A 26,142-nucleotide genomic window follows, 5' to 3' on the forward strand; every position below is an offset into this window, starting at 1 on the left:
CCGTGATACGTGCTATTCTGTCTATGGGACACTAATGGAAAAATGTAGCGGATTTTCCTCTCTAATGTCTATATGTTGGAATTACCAAATGTTTGACATCCAATAGCCGATGATTAATAAATTAATGTGCTCTAGTGGTGTCGTTAAACAAAACAAACTTTAAATTTTTCTTGTCCAAGCAAACGCTGCCATATCTAATTGTACTTTGATGATTTTGAGTACTGAAATTTATTTTGATTGAAACTTTGTTCAAAATTAATTTCACAAAATACAATAAACTTGAACCGTAGAAATTTGCATTTTGTTTTGTTTTGTCGCCGAGGTATACAAAAGCTAATATATTAATACCTTCATTGAAAACTATTTATAAAGTATTTTAAAATTAAGTTTTTCTCAATTTGTTTTCATCTTTAATCTGTTACAAAAAGTACTAATTTATTAGTATATAAAACAATCCGTACTCTAAATTCATTATTGTTGAATTATTATAGATCGCCGTAGACATTAAGGGCAATGTGCATGCTGTCCGTGAAATTTAGATACACTGCACTTCACATTGTATTGTATCAACAATAAGACACTTAGGGGATTCGAACCAGAGACTCTCAGTATGAGAATCCAGTGCTCTACCAACTGAGCTGATAGGGAAATTCCCACTAGCTACTGCCAGTAGGAGCACTTTATACCAACACTACTACATACTCCCCCCCTCAAGTCAAGCTACGTCCCGGAGCTGTGGGCCACGGGCAGTTGAACTGTTACGGGTCCTGACTGGGTTATAATTGTATTATTGTGTTAAGAACACACCCAGTCCCTACGTCGGCTCCAATGTTACCGAAGGTTCTATATATAGCACAGAAGACTTTAGCTGGGGTTTAAGGTCTTTATTCAGGGATCACCTGGAGGGATGTGAAGATCCCGATGTTTATAAAAACATTCTCACTCAAATAACGACCCTGGAATAACAAAAGGACATAAAATCAGTTATATTTTCCAGGTTACAACATATATTATTTTACCATACATAAGGCTATTTGCCAAGTACAAATTACTACAATATTATATTACTAATGTACATTTAACACCAACATTTCAATTCAAAGAGACTCAAATCAAATATAATTATAATTCAAAGGTTAATTTAATTATCACATCATTGCTATAAGCATGTGCTAAGCACATCATAAAACTATATAAATACCTGTCTGTATATTCTATAACACACAGAATCACGATATCACATACAAGTAAATATTTAACCTACCGACTGTGGGTCAGGTCGTTTGAATAATGATGCTGGTTGAATTACATCATTGATAACCTGTGTTGTTAATAATGGTGCTGTGCAGAACTTGATCAAATAGAAAACTTGCAATGCAGAAAACCACCTCTGTCTTGCTTGAACGTTTAAAAGTCTCTTGACTCCAGAGAACACCAGGCAACAAAAGAAACAATAAATGGGCTTACTATTGAATGACTACCTGGCCTGAACACTGAGTTGAGGGTGAACACAACCCAAGCTGACAATTCCAAAGACACAGGAAAACAATAGAAACAAAATAAGAGACAGCTTTGCACTATTAGAGTTAAAAAGAATAAAATATATGTAAACTGTTTTAAAATTGTAGTGTATGTGATATGCAATTTAAAACATCCGGTTACAAACACCCCTCCCAAATAAAATGATGTCCTCATCATTTGTCAGGGTTCTGTTCCAATAGATTGAGCATAACTCTGCAGACTTTCCTAGGAGCTCTTGAGAAAAAAATCACTTTCTGCCAAAGCCTGCAGAAAAGTAGCTTTCTCTCTCCAAGTAGATTCCGGAGTACATGCTGTTTGGAGCATACTAAATTCTCCACTTCGAAATCTAGCTGGTGGACGTCTGTCTCTATTGGCTCTTCTGGGTATTGGTAGCGTGTCCTCTGCACCTTGAACTTCATGGTCTGATTCTGGTGAAGAATCATGGCAGCTGACACTATCTTGCCCACCATTGGATCCTATGGACTCTGGTATAGAATCCCGTTCATCATCTTGATCCAACTCTTGATCCACTGATAAGGTTTCTGTTTCCAACGGTTCCTCTTCTGGTTCTTCATCCTGTTCAACACCGTTGCTGATCGCAATGTCAGGTTGGGTGGTATCTCCTGAACTAGTTCCTTCTCCAGCATCTATGACAGCGATGTTTGGGGCGCTGACCACTGGAGGTTCTTGAACCGAAGGACCAACCACAAACCCATCAGAATAATCCTCCAACAAACTATCATCTCCAGATGGGGTTGCTCCATCGTTGGATTCTGATAACTGTGGTTTTCTCACTGGTGTCTTTGGTAGGTGCGGTCGCAGTCTTGTCGTCGATGGTGGTTTGTCAGGCAGTATCCGTCTTGGCTTTTCATTGGCTAAAATAAAAGGAAGAGAAGTGATTGGCAGGAGAAGGTTGCGATGTAAAGTGCGACTCCTTCCCTGTCCATCCTCTCTCTTCAGCACAAATACTGGGATTTCTGGATTAGGTTGACGATGTACAATGTACACATCTTCCTCCCATTTATCTGCCAGTTTGTGTTTTTCCTCGAAAGCCAACTGCCTGACAAGTACTCTGTCTCCAATATGGATGATTGCACCTCGCACTTTTGCATCAAAATACTTCTTCTGCTTGTGTTGGCTTTGGTCAATATGGTCGGATGCCAGCTTGTAAGAATCCTGTAGTCGTTTCTTAAGTCATGAAACATAACTGGACAGGTTCTTCTTGTCTTGCTGCAAATCCATGCCTAGTGCTACATCCACAGGTAATTTAAGATGGCGGCCAAACATCAAGAAGAAAGGTGAATGTCCTGTTGTCTCATGTCTCGTGCTGTTGTAAGCATGAACAAGAGGTGAGATGTAAGACTTCCAGTCAGTCTTCTTGTTAGGATCTAATGTTCCCAACATACTAAGAAGAGTCCTGTTGAACCTCTCAGTTATGCCATTTCCCATCGGGTGGTATGGGGTTGTTCTCGACTTCGTTATCCCTGCCACTGAACAAAGCTGTTTGATGAGCTGGCTCTCAAAGCTGGCTCCTTGATCAGAATGGATTTGAAGAGGAAATCCATAGTGAACAATGAAGTTATTGAAGAGAGCCTCTGCTGTTGTTCTTGCTGTCTGGTTTCTTGTAGGAATAGCCTGAGCATAACGGGTGAAGTGATCTGTGATCACCAAGATGTTCTGGAAACCTCCTTTTGATGTCTCAAACGTCAGATAGTCCATGCAGACTAACTCCATTGGCTGGCTGGTGGAGATGTTGACTAATGGAGCACGAATATTGGTGTTCGATTTCCGTCTAACACATCTGCCACACCCCTTAATCCAGTTGTCAACAGCCGTGGACATCCCTGGGAAATAAAATCGTTCTTGCAAAAGTGACAAAGTCCTGTCACGTCCTGGATGTCCTGCATCATTATGGAGTCCCTGGAGAGCACGCTTCCTGTATTCAGTTGGTAAAACTAGCTGTTTCCTCCCCTCCCCCTACGTCGGCTCCAAATGTAACAGAAAAATCAACCACGGACTCTCAGTACGATAGTCCAGCGCTCTACCACATACATATTTTATTGCTTCATCATTGTAACAAAGACACAGCATTTGACGAGATGTCTTGCGGCGTGCGCACCAACAGCTTGTTCTGAATGTACACGTAAAACCCTATGACCTGACCTGATGTCTTGCAACTGAGCAATCACTTAGTTTTTTCCAGAGATGAAGTCAAACGTGTCGCTGTGCCGCCCCCCCCCCCCCCCCCCCACCATCGGAACGTATGTAACGCTGATTGAATACCGTGTCGCCTACACTGGGTCTCGGGCAACCGGTGTACGGTGACCGGCAACTGAAGAAAGGAAAGTTGGAGGAAGAGGAAATGTGCGTCAGGGGCGACACAAAGGGAGCCAAAACCGCCGGCGGCGACTCCTTCTGCTTCGCCGCCCCCCGCCGCTCCTATGAAGCTGAAGAGGACAGAAAAGGCTCCGGTCGAACTGGACACTGACGTTTCAACTACGCCAGGGGCCGTCCTGGACACAGCTATGCATGAAGGACCATAACCACCCCCAACACCAGTCCCGACTTCGGCAACTCCGATGCGGCCACCGCCTCTACAGGTGACCCCCGTCGAGAAGCCAGCCCGTCAAGTGGCCGTTGGGAAGAGGAAGGCAGACAACCAGCCAGACACCTCCTCTTCAAGAGCTAGATCAACTCCGGCGGTGGAAGACGGACAAGACTGGACGTTGCAGGGAGGCAAACTCAACCCCCGCTACGCCAATCTTGACAAGACGAATATGAACACCAAAGACAGCCCCAGGAAACTGTTCACGCAAGTCATGTCGATCCCGTACGAGTCACTAGTGGATTCTGAAGGGGAGTTCGCGATCCAACGCGTCTCCATGAAGGAGAATATCACCCATCGGCGTAACAACGTGGTGAATCAAGCTCTCCTGCTCCCCGACATGGACAATCTCACCATCCACCAGATGACTAAGAAGGTCTTCGGAAGAGCGTACCCAGCCATCATCACCTTGCTCTTCACAACAGCCGGCTCGTCCGAACCTTAGGACGACTGACTTCCTCCACTCGCCGTAGCGCCAACCTCCCTAGTCAACATTGCCTCCGTGAGTATGGACTTAGTCAGACTTTAAACCTTTTGGCCGCCATTTCAAAAACTTTGTTTATTTTTTTTGTAAACAGTCTGACACATTAAATTTTTTGGCAGTCCGTCTAAATTGCTCTAATCAACTTCAACTTTGGATGAGCAGTCAAATCTTTTTGTTTGGCCTTAAATTTACTAGACATGGTATTTTTTGAACTTACTAATTTAAATTCCAAATTCCGCCCATCTCAAACCTACCCTCCTCCTCCTGTCCCGGAATTGGTCACTGGCGGAGTCAGAGGCTAAGTTCTGGGTGGGCGTGCCTGAACCTTCATTGGATATGGGCACGTTAATACAGTTCCCATATTCATTCCACTGGAGCAATAAATATTTCTTATGTCTAGTTTCTTGAAAGGTGGATTCTTCTTAATACAATTCATTCATTCAGTATTTTATTCCCGTCTCACCTTTTTAAAAATTACATACATGTTATATAAAAATATAAAACAATATACATAATATTTTAAAAGCCACTCAATACAGAGTTATGAGAGACGATAATATTATACAAATAAAAGAACATTAAAATGAAAGATAAAAAATGAAATATAATAGTTACAACTTTACAAATAAATAAAATTTTCTTATGTTTAGAATCTGTGCACAGGTTTTGGCACAAGATCACATAATAAAAATTTTGGAAAATAAAAATATCATTTTATCATGACAACTAAGATCACTAAAATTATCATTAATTACCGCAGCGTTGTTAAATAAAATTGTTCTAAAATTATTATATATACAGTGGACAAGCTAAAATAACATGTTCTTCATTTTCGATAAAATTATTACAATAAAAACATAATCGTTCATTTTCTAGAATATTTTCGTATCTCCCCGTTTCAATTCTAAGAGGTGCCACACAGCACCAAAACTTGGCAAACGCACTTCTATGAGCAATAGGTAAAAATGATGTACAATAAAACTAAGTTATATATTTGTTTTTAAATAAATTGTAAGTTCGAAGTTTGTTACCTCCTTTTCTCTTAATACTAGTATCCCTTCGAACCTTATTTAACCAATATGTTTCAAATCTGGTTAACGTAGCTGGTAAAGTGCTATTCAACACTCTTCGTTTATATTAACATTAGTAAAATCAGGGAAGCCATACTGAATAAATAATTGTTTTACATAAAAATTCCTTTTCGTATTACACATTTGTTCACCCCATAAAAATATTTTCTTACCAACTGTAAAATGTTCACAATTAAGAATTCGACACCACTGTGCAATAACGACTTTCCAACCTAGCCCATATCACCTTGTACTGCTGCAATGGGTGTGTATTTACCAACACCTAGATAAAAACGACAAGCCCGGTACTGAATAGCATTTATACATGAGTACTCCCTTGTACCCCAAATGGCTGCTCCATAATCTATGACAGAACGTACAAGTGCATCATACAGTTTTGTGAATACTGCAAAAGGAACACCACCCATATATTTGCATTTTGCTATTATTAAACCCAGGGCCCTACCAGCGGACTGGGATACAACTTTCGCCATAATATTAAAATCTAGATGTTCTATTAGTATAATGCCTAGGTAACAGTATCTATCAGAAGTATTTATAGTAATGTTATTGACGGAGAACTTAAATAGTGTACGTGTTACAGATTGTGGTCTAAAGTGCAATACGTTATTTTTTTAGGATTAACCGTCATTCTATTTTTCATACATCACATTGACAAACCGTCTAACAGAGTTTGTAGCTCCCTTTCATTTTCTGCCATTAAAACTATATCATCAGCATATAACAAAATACAGATTTTTTCACCATCTATGTTTACACCCACTTCGAATGACTTAAGAAAAGTCACCAAATCATTAATGTACAGATTAAACAAAAGTGGGGATAGATTACAACCTTGTTTCAAACCGTTGTTAACTGAAAACCAATCAGTGAAATGTCCATTATTACACAACTGTTTATATTATTATATATACTCTTTATAGTAACAAACATTTTTCCTTGGATAGGCCTTTTTAAAGTCAATAAAAGCACAGTAGGTGGATTTCCGACATTTCTTACGGATATCAGTGATACTGGAAAGAGATAAGATGTGATCTGAGATGCTTCTGTTTTTTCAGAATTCGTTCTGCTAGTCGGCAATAACTTCATGGGCGTCTGCCCACTCACTTAATCTCTCATTTAGAATAAAACAATAGAGCTGCTCCAAAGTCTCTGTCTGTCTGTCTGTCTGTGTTTCTGTCACTCTCTCCCTCGCCCTCTCTCGCCCAATCTCTCTCGCCCAATCTCTCTCACTCACTCTCTTCTCCAATCTCTCTCTCTCTCTCTCTCTCTCTCATTCTCTACCCCAATCTCTCTCTCTTCCCCAATCTCTCTCTCTCTCTCTCTCTCTCTCTCTCTCTCCCCAATCTCTCTCTCTCTCTCTCTCTCTCTCTCTCTCTCTCTCTCTCTCTCTCTCTCTCTCTCTACCACTTTCTCTCTAAATTAAGTTCAAGCACGCTGCCCTGGGTACACACCTCAACTTGAGCCATTCAAACTAACTGTGGATGGGAATCGATACCGGGATGACAACCCAGTACCTACCATCCTTAAACTACACCACCATAGGCGATCTGCCTATCTTGTCCCCCCCCCCCCCCCCCCCCCCCCCCAGTCCCCATCAAAATGTGTTACAATTTGCTGCGCATGCTCACGGGGAAGTATTTTAACGTCAAGTATATCAATTTATCATACTGTCCAACATGACCCCATTTACTGATTTAGCCTTGGCAGGTTGTGTGGCGAGTACTTAAGTCCTGGCCACGAAGGTAAGCAGGTGTTGTTTACATACTAACAGACTAGTGAATCTATACATGTATAGTAAAAATATTACACTGTAGTTCAACACATACATATAATTACAATTTAGTTTACATTTAAGTGAGCATTTAACACTGGCAAAAAGTGTGCGCGCGTGTGTGTGAGGGTGCGGGTGAGGGCGAGGTGTACACCTGTGTTTTTTGGGGTAAAAACATGGATGTTTAAGACACCTTTCTGCGATATTTTATGAAAAGTAAAGACTCGATTTTTAGTCTGTCTCTGTCTCTCTGTCTGTTTCTGTGTCTCTCTGTGTATCCGTCTCTCTCTCTCTCTCTCTCTCTCTCTCTCTCTCTCTCTCTCTCTCTCTCTCTCTCTCTCTCTCTCTCTCTCTCTCTCTCTCTCTCTCTCTCTCTCTCTCTCTCTCTCTCTCTCTCTCTCTCTCTCTCTCTCTCTCTCCAGTACACAAGGGATTTAAATGGACAATATTAGTTCTCTTGCTGAAACTGGTTTTTACTTCTAATGTATGTAATAAACAACTGGTGTATACGCTAAATAAAAGTACAGTATATTAAATTCTTAAGGATAAATAATGGTACGTGTTTATTAATATAATATATGAGAGAATGTAATGAATTGTGACACAAAAATCTCTGATTTAGTGCAAGACAACATATTAGTTATTTGGAAGATATAAAACTAAACGATTCACAAAGTTATAACCATGATAATGTATATATACACAAATAATTAATCAAAATAAATGGAAATAATAAATGACACTGCATTATTCTTTGATAAAAGTTAGTTTGTTTTGTTTAACGACACAACTAGAGCTCATTGATTTATTAATCATCGGATATTGGATGTCAAACATTTGGTAATTTTGACATATAGTCTTAGAGAGGATATCCCCTTAATTTTTTCCATTAGTATCAAGGGATCTTTTACATGCATCATCCCACAGCCAGGATAGCACATACCAAGGCCTTTGATATACCAGTCGTGGTGCACTGGCTAGAACGAGCAGTAGCTCAATGGACCCACCGACGGGGATCGAGCGCTTTTCTACACCCAATAGCCGATGCTTAACCTAATAAATCGATGTGTTCTAATGGTGTCGTTAAACAAAACAAATTTTAACTTGTTTTGGACTGAGATTGTCTTTACAATGAAATGCAATGGATGTTTTCTGACAAACATGGTCAATTATAGCTGATCTTAGAAATTTTCCAAATCCATAGTTATTGTGGCTTCTAGTTTCCCTCAAATACAGACTACAGTACTGTCAAAACGACTATGAATTAACGCCATTAAAATGTTGAACACTGTCATCAGTATTTGTATTTGTGTAAAGCTGTAGATTTATATAATATGTCGGCAATTGAAAGCAATGATTTCTAAAATAATCGCTCACGTCGTTCGCGTTATCAACAGTTAAAACCGCCAAGTTTAAGCTGTATCCTAACCGGACGCGTGCGACGCGAGCGAAACGAGAGACACGCGACCATAACGACAGTCTTCTTTTAAAATTGTTATCAACAGTTGAAACCGCCAAGTAAAAGTTGTTTGATTAGTTAATACAGGGTCGTAGCTAGGATTTTTTTGTTGGGAGGGGGGGGGGGGGGGGGGGGAGGGGGGGAGGGGGGGGCAACTGAGTAGTTAATAGTCTAAAACTCCTTTTATATAAGTTTCTATAATGCTTTTTTTTTCTTAAAAAAAAACATCTTTAGAATTCAAGTGTTATTTGTCGTATTTTCTACTACATCACAAGTATTAGAATATACAGTGTAGCAAAATAATTCGCACGAAAAGCTAAAGAACAAAACAAGAATAAAAGTTGTAAATTAATGGTAAGCTGTCTCCACGACCATTTTCATCGTCATCTGTCAGGCCGATGGTTCTTCGGAAGATGTTCCAGGTTCAAACTGATACGGCTTTATTTGTTGTGTTGCACAAATATTAGTCCAGTCGTCATTACTACACTATTCATCATCGAAAGAAGAATGGCATGATAACTGAGCTTGGCAGTTGCTGTCGGACCCACTTTAGCTTGCGCTGGAAGTCATCTGGCCTCAGATTACAGTTATCCAAAATCCGGAAGTTTCACCGCGCAAGTAGTCTGCTGTTTGACTGTGATTATTTCATGGCAGACAGCTATGAAGTGGCAACTGTTTGACTGAAGTGACAGGGGATAGCATGTAGTTTGTAAACATGTGTAACTTGTTGACATTGAAGACTTGTTTGTGGTAATTCCGGCCCATACAAAAGTAGTGCTTTTTGTGTAAAATGGGTGTACTCCGGCCTGGTTTAGAGGGTGTGTCTGTTTAAACCAATATGCTGGGAGAAAGAGCTGGACAACAGGGGTTGTCCTTTTCAGGGTATGTGTCCCCCATGCAGGCAAAGGTACATACAAAACTTCACGGGCCTGCTGATATTAATAAAAATGTTATAGCCACTAAGGCTATATAGAAACATATAGCGAAATTAATTGTGGTCTGAGGCCTGATATCGTGGTAGGTTTCTATGAAGCGAGTTCCCTTCATGACGTCACGGCTATTTACAGGGAAATGTTTTTACCGATAATTGTACTCGGTCGTTTCCGGCAGTGTTCTACGGGAGTGATGTTTTAATACTTTTATGGGGCATTTTCGTAATTATTGATTTACATATCGGTGTAAAATATTATTGCAATGAATTAAGAAGGCATTTAATTGTGGAATTTGAAATTTTAGTGTATGGTCTGGAAAAGCACTTTAACTTTTTTTAAAGCATAGATTGCACACAAACGCAATCTGATTAAAATTAGATCTACTGGGTCTAGCCAGTAGATCTAACAGCATTGCGTGGGCTCCCATGTACAGGTGACATTTCATCTATACATAACAATTTAAATATCGATCAATTACACTTCGCCTTTTATAGCGTTAATCTTAAGCATACAAATTCTAAAAATATCGGGCGAGACTATTTATGCAATAGGCGAACTTGTTGGTCTATTTCAACATTGAAAAACAGGGGGGAAAAGTGCGGTAATAAACTTTGGATTGTATACTAGTATAAACAGATTTTATGGCAATACAATCACGGGTTTTTTTGGTCTTGTAACGAATTTTATATAAAATTTTATATTACAATTAGTTTCCGGCATACTTCGTAATTCACCCGAATTATTTCGTATACCCTCGGCATAATCCCGAATGTTTTCAAATTCTTTTCAAATCACTGCACTCCGATTTCAACTCGCTATGAAGCAAGACGTTGCTGTTTGTGCTCTCGAGCTACCCCCAACCCCCCCCCCCCACACACACCTGGGGGGACTCTTAGCTAGTTACGGCGTGCTGCGTGAGTATCGAGTCGCGTACACTGGGTCACGGGCGACCGTGACCTTAGTGTACTGCGATATCGATACCCCAAAGAGGAAGAGAAGAGGACGTGGAAAGAGGAGACGTGCGCCTGGGGGTTACATCTGCTTCGCCGCCCCCTCCATCTACTCAGCGGAAGGAGACCAGCTCGCCACAGGCGGACAAGTCGACGGACGCGACCAGCGGGACACTGGACACTGCCATGTACCAGTCACCACCGCGACGGCCCACTTCTACTCCCAAGCCGACTCCGGTGAAGCGGTTAACTTTACCTACCGCTCCCATTGAGTCGGCAATGGATACAGTTGTTGCCACGGCTGCTAAGCGGAAAGCCGTCACACCACCAGACGACCACCCTGCTAAGTCGAAGCCGCCTGCACCAACATTCCCCCCGCCTGCTGCAGAGGAGGACGTAGACCCGTGGGAGTTGGCCTTGGGGAAACTCAAGAGACAATTCCGGGACTACGTCCAAGGGGATACAACAGACACGAAGACGTTGAGAGGCCGGTACAGCAACCAGAAATGGAAGCCACTGCCGGATAGGACTCACTACGAGCTGCACACCCTACGGTTCAACGACGTGACGGGACTTGTCGTGACACACCGGCGCCATCAGATCTTCAGACAAGCGATTCTTCTACATCAGATGGACAGCCCAACTATCCACCGAATCGTCAAGACGATCTGCGGCGCCGGTTACAACATCGTCATTCAGGCCTTGCTCGGCAGGAAGCGCCTGATCCCGTCACTGACTGCTGGACCGGTCCTCAACTCTCCGTAGGCGCCAACCTCTCTTAGGACAGGCACCTCCTTTTTTGGGTCTTAGTTGGACTTAAAACATTTCGGCCGCAGTTCAAACTTTTATGTTTATTTTTTTGTAAACAGTCCGAGACAGTTTATTTTGGCAGCCCGTCTAAATTGCTCAAATCACCTTAAAACCTTTTCGGTCGAACACTCTAATTTTATTGTTTGGACTTAAATCGTTGTAGCTCATTTTCCTTTCGGTCTTTGACCAACTACTAAATTCGTATTCCAAATTCCACCCACTTCAAACTTACCCCCCCCCCCCCCCCCCCCGGCCCGGATCATATAGATCGGACTTTAAACTTTTAGACCTTCGTTAAAAATTTTATGTCGAAATTACTTCTTTTTAAAAAATATTAAATAGTCCGATCCTCACTTCTTTCTCTTATTTATTTTTGGACTGTCCTTCAAAAATGCTCCAAATTATATAAATATTCGGCCGAGCAGTCAATTCATTTTATTTTTCGCTTGTAATTTTTTTTTTTTTTTTTTTTTTTTTTTAATCCTACTAATTTCTTTTACTAATTGCTATTTTCAAAATTCTGTCCATTTTCACCCCCCCCCCCCCCTCCGTTAAACTAGTTATCTATCTATCTAATTTCTTTTTGACCGCCCAATCTAATCTAGCGACCAAATTTAATAAGTAGATGTTTTATGTTTTTTTAATTAATTATATTAATTAGAGATGCGCATCAAACTTTTAAAGGCCCACTAATTAATTTTTGGATGTAAATTTCAAAATTGTCCCCTTAATCTTTTCTGTCCCGGAGCAAGTCACTGGCTATCCAGAGACAGGCCCCGGGACGGACATGCTCGAAACTCTAGTGGTATATGAGCATGTAAAAATTATTCGCACTCGCACTCAAATCACTGGCATGATTTTGCAAGTACGGTTTTGATTGGTCAAATGAAAGGTCAACTGGACATGAGCTGTTAGATCCACGTGTACTAGTGGAGCTAATTTTAATTATATTGACACAAAAGGTGAGTATATTTGATACCGAAATAAGGGAAATATTTAAATTGAAATCAGAATCCTAGTTCATGCACGATAGCATTATAATAATGATTATTACTCCTAATGCGGGTTTACGTCATAGCACAAATCGACGTCATACCGCGGGAAATTTAAAAAAAAAAAAAATGTTGACGCGCGAGAGTCAAAATCGAAATTTATTTTTGGGCCTAATTATAGTGTAGTAGAGTTGTGACATATAATAATATAAAATGTGATACTAACATGTCACTTTGCATGCAGTAGGATTTTGAATTGTGACGTAACATCGCCAGGTTGGTACTATATCAAGTTTTACTCTACACGTTAACAATTTTATTCATGACTGCCTTAAAATGCTCATGGCTACTAAGATTATGTATAAGTAATTCACAATGGGTAAACCTATTTAATTCGGTTACTGTTAATATAACAAATGAGATATTAAAATACGGAGACTATTAGGCCTATATCAGTGTTTCTGCCAGAAACAAATGTTTGGGTATGGCGTTATGGAATTGAATGCAACGACAGTCAATAGGCCTCCCCCAGAAAGAAAATGGGTTAAAATTGGGGTTAGGGTTAAGAAAATCATACATTAGTGATAAGAGTAATTAATTTTGTCAAAAGGTTGGCTAAAAACAGAGAAAGAACATAATCCTCAAACCGTAGATGATATTTTATGTATTAATAAGTGGCTGAATGATAGAATACTCATTGATCTTAAGCCATTTCTATATAAAAACTATTTTAAAAAAGGAATTATTTTTATAAATGACCTTATTGACGAAAAAGGTGACATTTTAACATGTGTTCAGTCATAGGCTTTTGCCGGAATTAAACAAAAATGTCCCAATCTGGATAACAACATTTTTCATATTAGCATTACTACCAAACAGCTATATAGCGCTGTAAACTAACTACTACGCACTTTTACATGGAGTACAAATAACTTTGAGGGTAGATATGATGGAAATGCATGGTAAAAAGTCTCAGGTTAGCACATTTTGTCCTAATATCTATAATTTTTGCCCGAATTTGCGGTTTTGCTGCAGCACTAAGGGGGCAGTTAACCCCTGCCCCCTGTCCCGTACTCTTACGTAAAAATACAGTAAATAACAAATGCAGTAAAAACGTACATATATGGTTTAGATAATTTGAAGGTCGACAGGCTTTGAAATGGTTAATAATCCCATTCGTCCATTTAAACTTTTATGAAAAAGTCAAAGAGGATGCAAGGATATGTACAACTTATTAAACTCTAAATCCATAACTCCAAAATCGTAAGCTAAATACACCAAAATCAAGGTTTTATCTTTGCATCAAGTCAATGGGCAAAATAGTATATACTACCTTTTCCTGTGCACTATGGATTCAACATTAATATAGTTTCATTGCAGACTAGATCACCGAATCTTAGCTACGAACACTTTCTTATATATTATTTACTATGTTGAGTCAAACAGGTGTAGCTTTTGTAACAACCATCCAGAAACCACACCACATCTAGTTTTCGAATGCAATAGGCTAATGTCCAAAACTTATGGGTTGCAGTACAAAACTGCATATTGACTCAGACTGGTATTATTACTAATTTTAATAAAAATAATGTCATCTTTGGTATGATCAATAATGAAAAATCTTACTTTCTTAAATGATTAATTATTAACATAAAATATTATGTTTATGGAACTAAGATACAGAAAAAGAATTTAGAAATCAAAGCTGTGTTAAAAATATGTTGAAAGAAAAGTTTGAAATATAAAGATTTATTCTATATAAAAATTGCAAGTACGAAATGTTTAATAAACAATGGACTCCATGGGCTAATCAATTTAATTACAACGAGTAAACGAAATCCACGATGCTAGCTTAATTTCGTTGTTGTTATTGTTTGTTTGCAGATAGCAGAAAACAAGAAAAAGAAACATACACCTGGCGTATAACCATGTCTTAATCCTCCTCTTTCTGTTTTTCTCTCTTCTCTTTATAAAATCCCATATTAAACCAATTACATGTATGTATATTTACTACTCTTATACCCACTTACTTTGGTCCCTTTGTGTGTGTGTGTGTGTGTGTGTACACACGTGCCGGGTTGTCCTCTGAAATATAGAGGACACCCGGGCACGTGTGTATATATGTGCGTACATCTGTGTGTGTGTGTGTGTGTGTATGTGTGTACGTCTCTCTCTCTCTCTCTCTCTCTCTCCTCTCTCTCTCTCTCTCTCTCTCTCTCTCTGTGTGAGTGTGTGTGTGTGGGGGGGGGGGGGGATATTTGTGTTATAACTTATACTGTTATTATATGTACAGCAGTGATTTAGGGCTCCCATTCCTGACATTGCTATGTTTGTGATCTGGGACAATACATTTAAAAACGAAAAGAAAAACGTTTTACTGTACACATGATGGCCAACCTGTATGTAAAGTGGCATGTTAGTGTGACATTTTGCACTATTATACCCTAACTCTACTACACTAATGGATCATTCTACAGAAATTGTCACTTTTATGTCCCTGCACAATTTCTTTTTTATTTATATATAGCAAACTAAATGTGTTGTCTTTAACGATACCTTATTAATAATATCATCCTGTCATAGCATTTTTTCTCTCGCTGGTAATCAGCTTTGATAGAGATTGTATTCGAAATTAGTGTAAAATGTCATTGGTGTTACCTGTCTCTAGCATAACACTATACATAACATGCACTGTTAAAATATATAACAGAAGACATAACACTGAATACTTTTAATATAATACGTACTGATGGCTGACTTACTCTCTAAATAAGGAATCTTGTAAATATTTTCCGTATTCAAAAGATGGTGGGCAATATAAGCTTGTCCCTGGAGTTTTATGTCATTGGTGTTACTATATATACTTATGAGAAAACAAAAGAAACTAAATGCTCTCTGGATGAAACATTCCACCGGTAGATATTGGCCATCGAACTTATTTGCCAAAAACATCAGACATATGAACAGTTGTGAATAGTTTTCTTTAAATGTCATGAATGTGTTGTCAAAATAAGAAAGTAGGTTTATTCACTGTCATTGGTGTTACGATCGTATTTATGTAATGGTTAATAATTTTAAGAAACTTTTTGTATGTTATTGTAGACATCGTATGTCTGCTACAACATGCACTTTTTCAGTTTTTTCAACTGTTTCTTTAGCGAGCATGAATTAATTATGCACTTATTTGTCATTGGTGTTACCATGTACTGAATAACACCAAAGACCATAAGTAACACCAATGACAATGCGTTTGAATAAGATGCGGTTTTCTTCGCTTTGCATATTTTTGAAGATCATTTGAAAATTAAACGAACTTGTGCAGCATCACAGTTGCATAATGGCACTTTGGGTAAAATAAATGTTTTGCTGGAATGTAAAGAGTATATCTTCAACGTCCCTAACTGCGTTATGCTTGGTTCGCGCAATTAACATCCGATTTGTTGTCGTCTGCTTGTCGTTCATTTGTGAGGTTTTTCTTCACAATTAGTGAAGATTTCCATTAACAATAAAGTTCAGACAAGTAGACCTAACTATCTAAATACAAAAATTTACAAACCCCTAAAACCATTAAGTTTAGGCCTACTATAGTCCGTCCTATCCTTCTACAATTTCAGTGTGTGTGTTTTTTATCCTGTTTTTGTGTGTTGAAAAATGTGTTTTGGAAATAAAAAATAAATACTATTTTTATGTCCAATTTATAAAACAATCGGCTCAGAAATAAATAGCATGTAGTAAATTTCATAGTATGAAAAAAGGTGTTCCCTGTGGAACCGTTGGTAAAACGCGGACCGGACAAGAACGCTGGACAAACTGATTTTTTTCCTTTTAAAAAAAATAAAACAAAGTGTTCGTCCATTGTGCATAGTTAAGAAATATATATTTTATCATGTAGTTGTTTTTAAAAATTGAAAATGTCGAACGGCGCATGCGCAAAAATGTTATTTTCCCAAATGCTAAACGCAGTTAGAAACTACTAACCTTTCCTGTTTAAGAGGTTAACTTTATCACAAAGAAAAGTTAAAATCATACCGAAAATGTATTACCAAGTTGTAGTCAAATATCGGAAAATTACATTACGTATCATATTTTGCACTATTATACGGTATAATTTATACCTTAACTTTACTACACTAATAAGCGTGGTACAATTCACTTACCACATATTACTCACGAATACCACGGGCACGTTTATACGGTAAGTTTAACATGTTTGATCGGTCTTCTGCACAGTTATTTATCTATGTATACATGGTTCAAATAAAAAATTTGATTTTGCGAGTAGCGGGTATACAAAAACAAAACAACAACAAAAAACCCATCCAATTTGCCGCTATATTCCTGTCACCCTCCCCCTTGATATATTCTGAAACGGCCTTAAATTATGCGGAGTTCTGGCTATCATCTGCAAACGTCTAGTCGGTTATCTACTTTCACAGAGTAGCCTAATTAATAGAATCGTACACTCCCGAGCGGCTGACACTTGACGTTATGTACACATTTATAATTTTATTTTCGACCTGCAACCAATCTTCTTGGCATGTCAAGATGACCGATTCAAGTAGCAACTGGTTGCAGATAACCAGCTGTCCAGTTGTCTTGTGAGTAGGCCTAAGTCTAAGTCTGAATCTATTTGTTTACTTTAGACAAACATCACTTTTAATCTAACGATAAGCAAACGTACCTTTAGAACGCTAGTCATACGAATAAAGTGCATGCGGTTGAATAAAGTACATTTCGGTCACGGCAAATTTTGATACACTGTGAGAGGTAACACAAAAGTAATGAGTTCGTATAGATCTCCAGTACTTACGACAAAACAAGTTCGCAAGTATAGGCCTAATTTTTAGTATATTTATTTTTATAAATCCATACGATCAAGATAAAGAAACCAGTATTTGAAGCGAGAGATTCGATTACATCCATATAGGCCTACTAGAGAATACAACACTCGTTTTCGCTAGATATCATTTTTTAAGTGAACTTCTCGTTATATTTGACCAGTGACAGACCGTGACAAAGACACCACACCCAGGTTATTTGGGTCATCAACGTGTTTCGGTAGTGAACAAATTTGATTTTGTCATCCACGTGTTTCGGTAGTGAACAAACTTGATTCTGTCACCCACGTGTTTCGGTAGCGAAAAAACTTGATTCTGTCAGACACGTGTTTCAGTTGCGAACAAACTTGATTCTGTCATCCGCGTGTTTTGGTAGTGAACAAACTTGATTTTGTCATACACGTTTCGGTAGAACAAACTTGATTCATCATTGACATGTTTCGGTAGCGAACAAACTTGATTCTGTCAGCCACGTGTTTCAGTTGCGAACAAACTTGATTATGTCAGCCACGTGTTTTGGTAGTGAACAAACTTGATTTTGTCATACACATGTTTCGGTAGAACAAACTTGATTCATCATTGACGTCTTTCGGTAGCGAACAAACTTGATTCTGTCATCCATGTGTTTCGGTAGCGAACAAACTTGATTTTGTTATACACGTTTCGGTAGTGAACAAACTTGATTCATCATTGACGTGTTTCGGTAGCGAACAAAGTTGATTCTGTCATCCGCGTGTTTTGATAGCGAACAAAGTTGATTCTGTCATCGACGTGTTTTGATAGCGAACAAACTTGATTCTGTCACTCTCGTGTTTTGGTAGCAAACAAACTTGATTCTGTCATTGACGTGTTTCGGTAGCGAACAAACTTGATTATGTCATCCACGTGTTTCGGTAGCGAACAAACTTGATTCTGTCATCCACATGTGGGTGGGTGGCGGTGGGGGGGGGGGGGGGGAGTTGGTGGGAAGGGGTTTTAGGTGCAGTGTCAACTGTTGGAGCAAATCTTCAAATTCGGGCAAAAATTATAGTAAATTCGAGCAAAATGAGCTGGCTTGAACCTTTTTTACCATATATTTCCGTAATTCTACTCACAATATTGGTTGTAATCCGCGTAAAAATGCATAGTTATTCGTTTGCAACCCTATTTAGCTGTTTGACAGTATTGCTAATATGAATAAATGTTATTTAGATTCGGGCATTTTCGTTGAATTCGAGCAAAAATCGGCCTGCCCCCCTCCCCCCCACCCAATAAAAAATGGGAGCCCATACGCCTATGCGTGCGAGCACTGTCACTGACGGTGTACCACGTTGTTTTAATTTTTAATATCAATTGCTTCTATTTTCTTTTCATATGCTATACTTACCTTAATTTGAAACCCAATAGCCGAGGCGTTTTTCATGCTGAACTGTTTTTAAACATTAATTAATTAATATATTCAATCAATCAATCATTCGTTTGTCCATTACTTATTATGTTTGTCGTAGCAAAACCTCTGCCGTTAAGAAAATGGCAATAGCGAAAAAACACAAATCTAATATATATATATATATTCCACAGCAAAAGAGTGCCGCGTAGATTTAAAAACTCCACGGCAATCTCCGAAGCAGTGCCTATTGTCGTGGGCAACTGCATGGGTTGAGAAGCTCAATGTGAATTTCTCTTTTCAATAGACGCCGTTATTTAATAATAATTGTCCTTTATTCTAATGCCAGCCAAGACAACTGAAATAGCATTTGGGCGGGACTTAGCCCAGTGGTAAAGCGTTCGCGTGATACGCGGTCGGTTTAGGATCGATCCCCGTCGGTGGGCCCATTGGACTATTTCTCGTTCCAGCCAGTGCGCCACGACTGGTATATCAAAGACAGTGGTATGTGCTATCTTGTCTGTAGGATGGTGCATATGGAAGATCCCTTGCTACTGATGGGAAAATGTAGCGGGTTTCCTCTTTAAGACTGAATGTTAATATCCAGTAGCCGTTAATTAATAAATCAACGGGCTCTAGTAGTATAGTTAAACAAAACAAACTTTTTGAAATAGCAGACTCGAATGTATTGATTGATACAACGCTCTATATATTCTGTTACCTGGATGTATTGCATGTGAGTAGGTGAATCCATGGTCTATTCCGATATTGCTGTCTGCAATTTGGAAAGCGAATAAACTACCGTGTGCACTTGTGTTCAGCCTGTCTCACAAGCAAACGCCCTCGGCTTGTTAGAAATTACGGCATATCCAATTCTCTATCCAATAACGTGACTTTCTTCATGCAACATGGGCTGCAGTCTGTTTTGGTGATAGCACAACGTCCTTCCATAAAGTCGTGATGCAGGTAAGCCATGCAATACGTTGTAAGTAGTCTTGGTGCCACAGTCAGTTAATAGTTTGACGTCGGTTGTTTAATGGATTGATAAAGGAATAACTGATATTTATTTACTTTAATGGAAGATTACAGGGTATAGTGTACTATTTGTCCAAGGACGGGGTTTGTATTCGCTTGAACGATTCCCATCGGTGGGCCCAATGGGCTATTTCTCGGTCCAGCTAGTGCTCCACGACTGGTATATCAAAGGCCGTGATTTGTGCTATCCTGTCTGTGGGATGGTGCATATAAAAGATCCCTTGCTACTGATGGAAAAATGTATCGGGTTTCCTCTCTAAGACTTACCAAATGTTTGACATCTAATAGCAGATGATTAATAAATCAATCTGATATAGTGGTGTCGTTAAACAAAACAAAACTTTTAACACACCTGTAGTACCGGGGCTACAGGTGGTATAACTATGAAATTCGCCATATCTAATAAGGTGTTTTACATGATTTCAGCCCAAGGCTAAACATTTTTTTTTTTAAATTAACGAACATTACAGTACAACATTACACAACTTTTACTTTTTTTGTAGTTTATTTGAAATGAGTATTTTATTTTAAACACCAACACAGCGCCTTTTTGGGACGGATTAAAATGCTATCGATGCTCTAGGTCCATTTTGTATTAGCGCATTGTTCGCATTTTAAAACGTTCATAAGCACATGATGGAACAGATGTCGATATCTATATTAATGTAAATTGAATTATAATAAACGAACATTTGAAAGATAACTACCAATAACCCGAACCACATCCACCTGTTGCTCTATAAAATAAAATCACAGTGTAATATAAAAACATTACCACAGCTGTAAAGGGACATACCCTAGTTTTTAAACACTAAGACACATTTTTGACCATTAAAGCCGTTTTTGATAACTGAAATCATACTTTACTTAGATTGTATTGTTTAGATTATCCATTTCCGTACATTCGAAGTCATCCTGGTGTTTTTAATATCACAAAATGCATTTCTCATATTTTTAAACACGCACGTGCGTCTGAGAAGTAACAGTTATGGAGTCGAGTTTTAGTCTATTTTTAGAGGGTATTTCACCATTTCAAAATCACGGACTCATGTTTCACTTAGTTGTAACTTTATCCAAATGTGTTACAGGTTTGTAGATTAACTAAACTTATTGTGCATTTTCATAGGCTGAAACTAGGGTCTGTCCCTTTTAAAACCGAATCTATCCAAGATAGTATCAAACCCACCGATAAAGCGCTCGCTTGACGCGCGGTCGATCTAGGATTGATCCCCATCGGTGGACCCATTGAGCCATTTCTCGTTTCAGCCAGTGCACCACGACTGGTATATCAAAGGCCGTGGTATGTGCTATCCTGTCTGTAGTATGGTGCACATGAAAGATCCCTTGCTACTAATGGAAAAATTAGCAGATTTCCTCTCTATGACTGTCAAAAATTACCATATGTTAGGCATCCAATAGCCGATGGCTAATATATCATTGTGCTCCAGTGGTATCGTTAAACAAAACAAATTTTAAAGGAATGCTAAAGCAAGGCTTTTGGACTGGTATGCATAATCAACGATACATATTGCACATTATTGCTTAATATCAACAAGTATAATCGTATAGTTAATTAATAAAACGGTTAAATGTGACGGCTATTATATATAACGGGCGCAGCCATTTTGTACCATCCCAGTGAATACGCCCTCTGGCGAGCTGGTGGTTACGTAATACCTAACGTGTCACGTCAGGAATTAGTCTTCGAACTGTAGAAACAAAACATACCTGATTTTTGCGGATGCATCGCAATGTTCTGTAATAATATACATCCCAGTAACACAGCAACGTGTATATGTGGTTTATTTTTCAATACAAAATAAACCACCATTGTCAAAGTGTTGAAATAACTGTATTATGTTTTATGCATAAATTAAACCACGTACTGAAATAATAGTCGGAGTGTTTCTTGGTTAATTGGTATTTTCTTTCCGTGGCCTGTACCTGTGGTCCCTGATTGGCAGGTGTATATTTAAACCGTCCTCAGACACTGTGTCTAGACACACTAAAAAGACGTGCCTCTTTTATTAAGATCACAGGGTATTGCGTGATAACCTCAAATCGTAATGGACATTATCAGCCGTCCTGCTTTATTACTGTAAGTAATTCTGTAAAACCCTTGATTAAGTAGACTTTCCCCATCTAAAATCACAAAACTGACCAATTACGTAGTCCCAAAGAAAAGAAAATTTATTACTTGGGTACCGTGAGTGGTCGTTTTTGCTCGAACGTATCCTACCAATAGGCCTAATAATATGCATTTTTTCTTTGGAGTTTTTAAAAGAAAACATACCATAACTCCATTTCGTTATATTGATGCAAATTGAAATATATTTAGTTAAATAGTTTATTATACTATCAAGTCATTTATGTTGTTTTACAAGTCAGGTTGATGAAAGCGAAGCGCCTTGTCGTAAATTAGAGCGTTTGTTTACATAGAGAAGTTGGACGGAGCTGGCCTCAGACCACAATTAATTTCACTATGTATTCTCATGTAGCCCCAGTGGCTGTAGCACTTTTATTAATTTCACCAGGCCATTAGCATTTCACGGGAAACATTACCTGCCTGGGCCCATTGAACACTCGAAAGGACGACATCTGTTGTCCAGCTCTTTTCCGCGTTATATCAATGCAAATAAACACACGTAGGCCAAGGGACCGAATCACACCCATTTCTCTGCATTTTACACAAATTTTGCATAACTTCAATGTGCTCTGGGGGACATTATGCAATATCCAGTGCAAACCAAGTGCACATATTCACTAACTGCATCCTCTTACCTGTCAAACCCAGTGTAACAATCCAGTATACTAAGCAGCTCCCCAGCCATTAATCACATCACAAGAAAACTATATTTTCTCGCATTAGTTTCCGTATTTTGGACAACCAAATGGGTGGATAACTCTAGTCTGAGGCCAGCTGACGACACTTCGCCCCAAGCTATAGTATACAACCGGACGTCATAAAAACGAAACAAAATGGCTGCCCCCAGTTAGCAGGAATAATCATGTTTTTTTTATTAACTCTAAAATTACGCGTTTTTCATTTGTTAAAGTGTCAGTATGTGTTGATGGTCCGGTTATGCATCTTTCCAACACATACGGCTCTTGCTGGAGTTTAGTCTACCTTTAACAGACTTTAGGTATCAAACTTTCATTCATGGACTCAGCTTTTGATACCAAAGAAGAAGAAGAAGAAGAAAAGATCTTACATTTTTCACTCTCGAGACCTAGTCTCGCAATCGCTACAGATTACTCGCTAACTGCATCGTTTTGGAGTTTATCTATATCTTTCAGATAATTTTCCAGCCTGAGTGGACTTGCATCCATTATAAATAAGACCCCAACAGTGAGCTTCCTAAACAAAAGTACAGCAGTTGCCTCCTGAAGAAAATGGCGACAGTGGGATTACGGTTGATGTTCCGCCATGTACCCAGCAATCACCACAGCCTGCTAACCAGTCTCAGTGATGTCTTGCGAACACACACGACCCGCAGGTGTAGCAGGAAATTATGGAGATGTTCTGCCTCTCAGTGGAATTCTCAACGCTCGTTTGCAAGTGGTTCCCAGACGGACATTTACATTTCAAGTCCGCGACCTCCTGTCACCATACCAAACGAACCATTCGCAGAATTCATGTTGTCATCCATCAGACAGTATGGCGACATAACGGCTCTGGTATGTTTGTCTTCTTTACTATGTTTATATTATTTCCATGGTAAAGTTAATTACATGGATAGTTATATTTTAAACTAAATTATTAATGTCTCTTCGCACTATCTTAAATCTCAAATACTGTTCATGTAGAGGACTGTACCTAGCTAGGATAACTGAAGAAAGGGGCAGTTGAACCCCCTTCCCCTAAAAAACCCTCCAAACCCATGAAAAACAAATAACCGCAAACCTAGTGCATGGTTGATAAGATGCCATGTTTGTTTCGTCGGGCTAGATTAGCACATAGATAAGCGACAGGCAACATTGGTCGAGTGCTGCTTGCAGTGTCGTCTTTCCGCTGATAAATCAAAGTCCGCAGATTACGGCATCACGCTAGTACGTATAAATGTCCCCTGCTTTTATCTGGTGAATCGGACGCAACAACAGCTTGCTCTGAATGTGCACGTAAAACTCTCTGACCTGATCTGGTGAGGGTAGTCCACATGTCTAAATCGACTGTCATTGTGTGCACAAATTCATTAACCGATGCTATACATAGATCTGTACACAGATTAATTTAGTGTACTGGAAAACCGTGATGTACTTAAACCTCAGTTAAATATCATTAACACCATCACCACCACCACCACCACCATCGACTACAACAACATCATCATCATCATCATGACCACCACCACCACCACCATCATCATCATCATCATCATCATCATCATCATCAACAACAGCAGTTTATCAACTTTGCCTGCCATAGTTAATTAATTCTACCTTGTAAACATTAACAAATATATTTTGACAAATCTAGAAGTTTTCTTTTCCTTCGTTGTTTCATACTTTATTTACATTCCAATACTTCGCTTTATTTGATCAGGTTGATTTCCCAACCGGAAGAAGCTATACGTATACCCAGCTGCATGATGCCACCATTAAGTTGGGCAGCGCCCTCTACAAGTTAGGATATCGCAAGGGAGACAGACTTCTGATATTTATTGCTAACTGCCCCGAATACGCTATTGTTGTCATGGCCTGCGCTGCTTTAGGAGTTATTGTTTCAACATGCAACCCTTCGTATAACTCAGGTACAGCATACTTTAGGAGTTACCGTTTCAACTTGCAACCCTTCGTATAACTCAGATACAGCATACTATAGGAGATACCGTTTGAACATGCAACCCTTCGTATAACTCAGATGCAGCATACTTTAGGAGATACCGTTTCAACTTGCAGTCCTTCGTATAACTCAGATACAGCATACTATAGGAGATACCGTTTGAACATACAACCCTTCGTATAACTCAGATACAGCATACTTTAGGAGTTACCGTTTCAACATGCAATCCTTCGTATAACTCAGGTACAGCATACTATAGGAGATACCGTTTCAACTTGCAACCCTTCGTATAACTCAGGTACAGCATACTTTAGGAGTTACCATTTCAACATGCAACCCTTCGTATAACTCAGGTACAGCATACTTTAGAAGATACCATTTCAACATGCAACACTACCTATAAAATAAAGGTATACCTGTTTTCTAACTACGGCCCTAGCGCTTATGCACTTATGCGTCACAAAGAAATTCATTTTAGGTTAACTTATACGTCACAAAGCAATCGATTTTGATTGTGATTTTTATCATTAGATAGTATGGCACCAGGAGCAGCCAGTCATATGTCTTTAAATTGTTATCATTGTCATTAATATGTGGTATCAAACAATGAATGCTACGTTTTGTTTTGTTTAACGAGATCACTAGAACACATTAATTTATTTATCATCAGCTATTGGATTCAGACATTCGGTAATTTCAACATATACTACTCAAAACAAGTTAAGGATCAATAGGTTATTGGACCGAAAATGTTACATTACTGTGTATAAATGTTCTGTAAATATTTGTTTAATTACAAACCATATTGATGTGCATGGATCTTAAACAAAATGTGTTAACAATATGGTGGACAATTTGATAACCTTCGTTAACGGTCAGCATATTGAAAAAACAAAAGTCACACAAGTGAGGTAGAGTTTAGTAGCGAGTATAACCACCTCGTGCGTTAAGACATTCAGCACAACGACGTCACATGCTGTTGACCAACCGCTGAAAGAAAGCCTGTGAGATTGCCTGCCATTCTGCTGGGAGGGTCTGTTCCAATTCTTGGAGAATTGTACGGTGCTCATCCCAAGCAACTCTATCTGTGCCAAGTCAGGGGAATATGCTGGCCAATCCATTCATATAACTCATTGTTGTTGCTGTAAGAACTCTATGCGGCCACACATTATCATCCTGTATTACCGAGTTTGGAACTATGGTTCACAGTTCAGGAATGACCAAAAGACGTATAATTTCATCTCTATACCGAACGCTAATGAGACTTCTGTACCGAACGCTAGTGAGACTTCTGTACCGAACGAACGCTAGTGAGACTTCTGTACCGAACGAACGCTAGTGAGACTTCTGTACCGAACGAACGCTAGTGAGACTTCTGTACCGAACGCTAGTGAGACTAGTGAGACTTCTGTACCGAACGCTAGTGAGACTTCTGTACCGAACGAATGCTAGTGAGACTTCTGTACCGAACGAACGCTAGTGAGACTTCTGTACCGAACGCT

The 26,142-nt window shown here is 39.0% G+C and overlaps 2 protein-coding genes across 3 annotated transcripts in view; one reads left to right on the forward strand and one right to left on the reverse strand.

Annotated features, from left to right (window-relative positions):
- Nucleotides 1-1,746: 1,746 nt before the first annotated feature.
- On the reverse strand, nucleotides 1,747-3,363 carry LOC121381651. Its single transcript, XM_041510990.1, has 2 exons — nucleotides 2,776-3,363; nucleotides 1,747-2,709 (listed from the first exon to the last, which is right to left on the reverse strand). Exons 1-2 carry the CDS (start codon nucleotides 3,361-3,363, stop codon nucleotides 1,747-1,749), a joined length of 1,551 nt encoding a protein of 516 aa, XP_041366924.1.
- Nucleotides 3,364-12,748: 9,385 nt separating this feature from the next.
- The window catches only part of LOC121380943 (4-coumarate--CoA ligase 3-like), a 45,414-nt gene continuing 32,020 nt past the window's right edge, over nucleotides 12,749-26,142 (forward strand). For both annotated transcript variants that reach the window (XM_041509988.1, XM_041509987.1), the window contains exons 1-3: nucleotides 12,749-12,894; nucleotides 23,155-23,535; nucleotides 24,401-24,608. In XM_041509988.1, coding sequence (XP_041365922.1) covers nucleotides 23,251-23,535; nucleotides 24,401-24,608 — 493 coding nt within the window. In that variant the 5' untranslated portion in view covers nucleotides 12,749-12,894; nucleotides 23,155-23,250. The remainder of the gene's footprint in view (nucleotides 12,895-23,154; nucleotides 23,536-24,400; nucleotides 24,609-26,142) is intronic.

The sequence above is a fragment of the Gigantopelta aegis genome, chromosome 9, assembly GCF_016097555.1.
Source record: "Gigantopelta aegis isolate Gae_Host chromosome 9, Gae_host_genome, whole genome shotgun sequence".
NCBI classification, from domain to species: domain Eukaryota; kingdom Metazoa; phylum Mollusca; class Gastropoda; order Neomphalida; family Peltospiridae; genus Gigantopelta; species Gigantopelta aegis.

What these genes read in the sequence shown, in the direction of transcription:
- LOC121381651 (XM_041510990.1), bottom strand. Translation starts at nt 3,363, where the DNA reads ATGTCCACGGCTGTTGACAACTGGATTAAGGGGTGTGGCAGATGTGTT. An exon ending in ATCTTAAATTACCTGTGGAT is followed by an intron (nt 2,710 to 2,775) that starts GTAGCACTAGGC and finishes TCATGACTTAAG; the next exon opens with AAACGACTACAGGATTCTTA.